Genomic DNA, 2,087 nt, shown 5'->3' with positions numbered 1-2,087 from the left:
ATTAGTAATAAAAAAGCTTTAAAAAGATTTTTAAAAAGCTTTTTAGCTAAGTTACTAAATAAAATAAGTAATATAATAAGTAATTAAATTAGTAACTTTAATAAAAGTCTTTATAATATATATAAAAAAAGATAAAAGATCTAGTTAGTTAATAATTACTTCTTAGATAGCTTTATCTTAAATAAAGATCTATACTAAAAACTTAAGAAGATTAAAGCTTTTAGAAAAAAGTTTATATTTTTATTTAGGTCTTTTTTTAATCTATTTACCTCTAAGTTTTTTAATATCCTCATATAGTCTTATCTCCTCTTAAAGCGCTTAAAAGAAATTACTAATTAGTATATTTATATTTAACCTAATAAACTTAGGCTCTTAAAATAGATCTTAGTTAACTATAAGGTAGTACTAGCTTAAGAGTTTAATAAGTATAAGACACTAGACCTTTTAGTAACACCTTTATAAGTTATTAAGATAGTCCTTTATAAGGCTTAGTAAGTAAAAAGGATTCTAATTATAAAAACACTAATCCTTAAAGCTATAAATATCTTTTAACAGAGAATTATATAAACTATTATTAAGAAAAGCTATAAAGTATACTTAAAAAGTATATTAAATATAGTAGAATTATATATAAATTAGCTAGTAAATATATAGTTACCTTATAGTAAATAATTAGGGAATAGGTAGTAAATTAGCCCTATTTTTAGGGGTAACTTCACTACTAATACTGCTAGGATTAGCCTAGGATTTCCTAACCAAGAAATAGAGGTTTTCCCTGTTCCTATAGGATTTCACGATAGTTACACAACATATAACACAATCAATTAATCAACCATTACAATCCCTACAATTTGACAACTGTACGCTTGTAATTGTTGTTAGGAACAGAAGCGAAACTGAAGATGACTGACTGCATCCGTCCCAACTCGAGAGCTCTGGATGTTGCCGTTCCGAGATCCCGTTGCCGTGCTCCTAAGCACGGAGCGCACCTAGCCCAGCACTTTATGAATAGCTCTACTAATGCATGGTTTCCTGTCTCACTCGAACTTAGACGGCGGATTTTCCCCAACCCCACGTCCGACTTCCGTATAGGGCTAGGCAGTATCTCGACAGATTTATAAAAAGAACTGTAATTACGGCTACCCTCCTTGAAGCCCTAGCCTTGACTTTACTTCTTGACTTAAAGCTATACACGTTCAAGCCACATCAAATATAATAAATACTGTCTTCAAAAGCAACATACAGACAAAGTAGAAAGAGAAGAAAATGGCCACCGCCAATGCCGCTACAGACCTACAAGACCTCCCTAAGGCCTACTGCCGCGCCTGGGCCTCGTGCGACCCAGCCCCGCTCCTCGCCCTCTTCGCTAAGGACGCCGTCATGACGGACCACGGCGCCCAGATCAACGTCCCCTTTGCCTTCCTCGAGCGCCACCACAAGCACTGGAACGGCGCACACAAGGACTTTGAGGTCTACCTTGACCCAAAGTACCCTGTCTACTGGGCTAACACAGACTGCGGTGAGGGTGAAGGGTACTGCAGCTTCCGCACTGTTAATAGGGGGGTTTTTGTTAACGATCTAGGTCGGCGCAAAGCTACAGGCCTGCCATTTGAGTATTCAGGCGTTATTGATTTAAAGCTAAAGGATGGCAAGATTGTACAAGCGGACGAATGGCTAAGAGTTCCCTTTGAGGATAGCGTTTCGCCTGATAACTATATTACTATCTCAGATGAGAGTATAAAGAAAGTAATGAGGAAGGATGTTTATAAGGACAGTTAATCATGTACCTTAGTAATCCTATAACTTAGTAGGCTAACCTTAAGAGAAGACGTTACCTATATACATACATGATACTGTAAGTACTGACTCAATCCGACTTTACGCTAGTTAGTAAGGGGTAACCTGTTGAAGTACGTAATATGGCAGCAATATCCTTGCATTAATTGATCGTTATGCTGTGTTTCTCCATCTGTTGTTTCAAAGGGGCAAATGTACGGAACATTGATTATTTGCAGGACCTAGGCACTCGGGTGACAAAGAAGAGAACAGGTCTTTCCTACACCTACCCACGCCCACCCTCACCCATA

General features: G+C 37.2%; 1 protein-coding gene across 1 annotated transcript; it reads left to right on the top strand.

Moving 5' to 3' along the window:
• Nucleotides 1-1,266: 1,266 nt before the first annotated feature.
• GLRG_11985 (uncharacterized protein) lies at nt 1,267-1,746 on the top strand (the record flags this gene model as incomplete). Its single annotated transcript, XM_008102675.1, has 1 exon — nt 1,267-1,746. A coding segment is annotated over one exon (480 nt), but the record flags the coding sequence as incomplete, so codon positions are not given.
• Nucleotides 1,747-2,087: the final 341 nt, after the last annotated feature.

This window comes from Colletotrichum graminicola (genome assembly GCF_000149035.1).
Source record: "Colletotrichum graminicola M1.001 genomic scaffold supercont1.303, whole genome shotgun sequence".
In the NCBI taxonomy this organism is placed as follows: domain Eukaryota; kingdom Fungi; phylum Ascomycota; class Sordariomycetes; order Glomerellales; family Glomerellaceae; genus Colletotrichum; species Colletotrichum graminicola.
The sequence above is the reverse complement of the archived record's forward strand: the minus strand, read 5'-3'. Positions and strand labels throughout refer to the sequence as shown.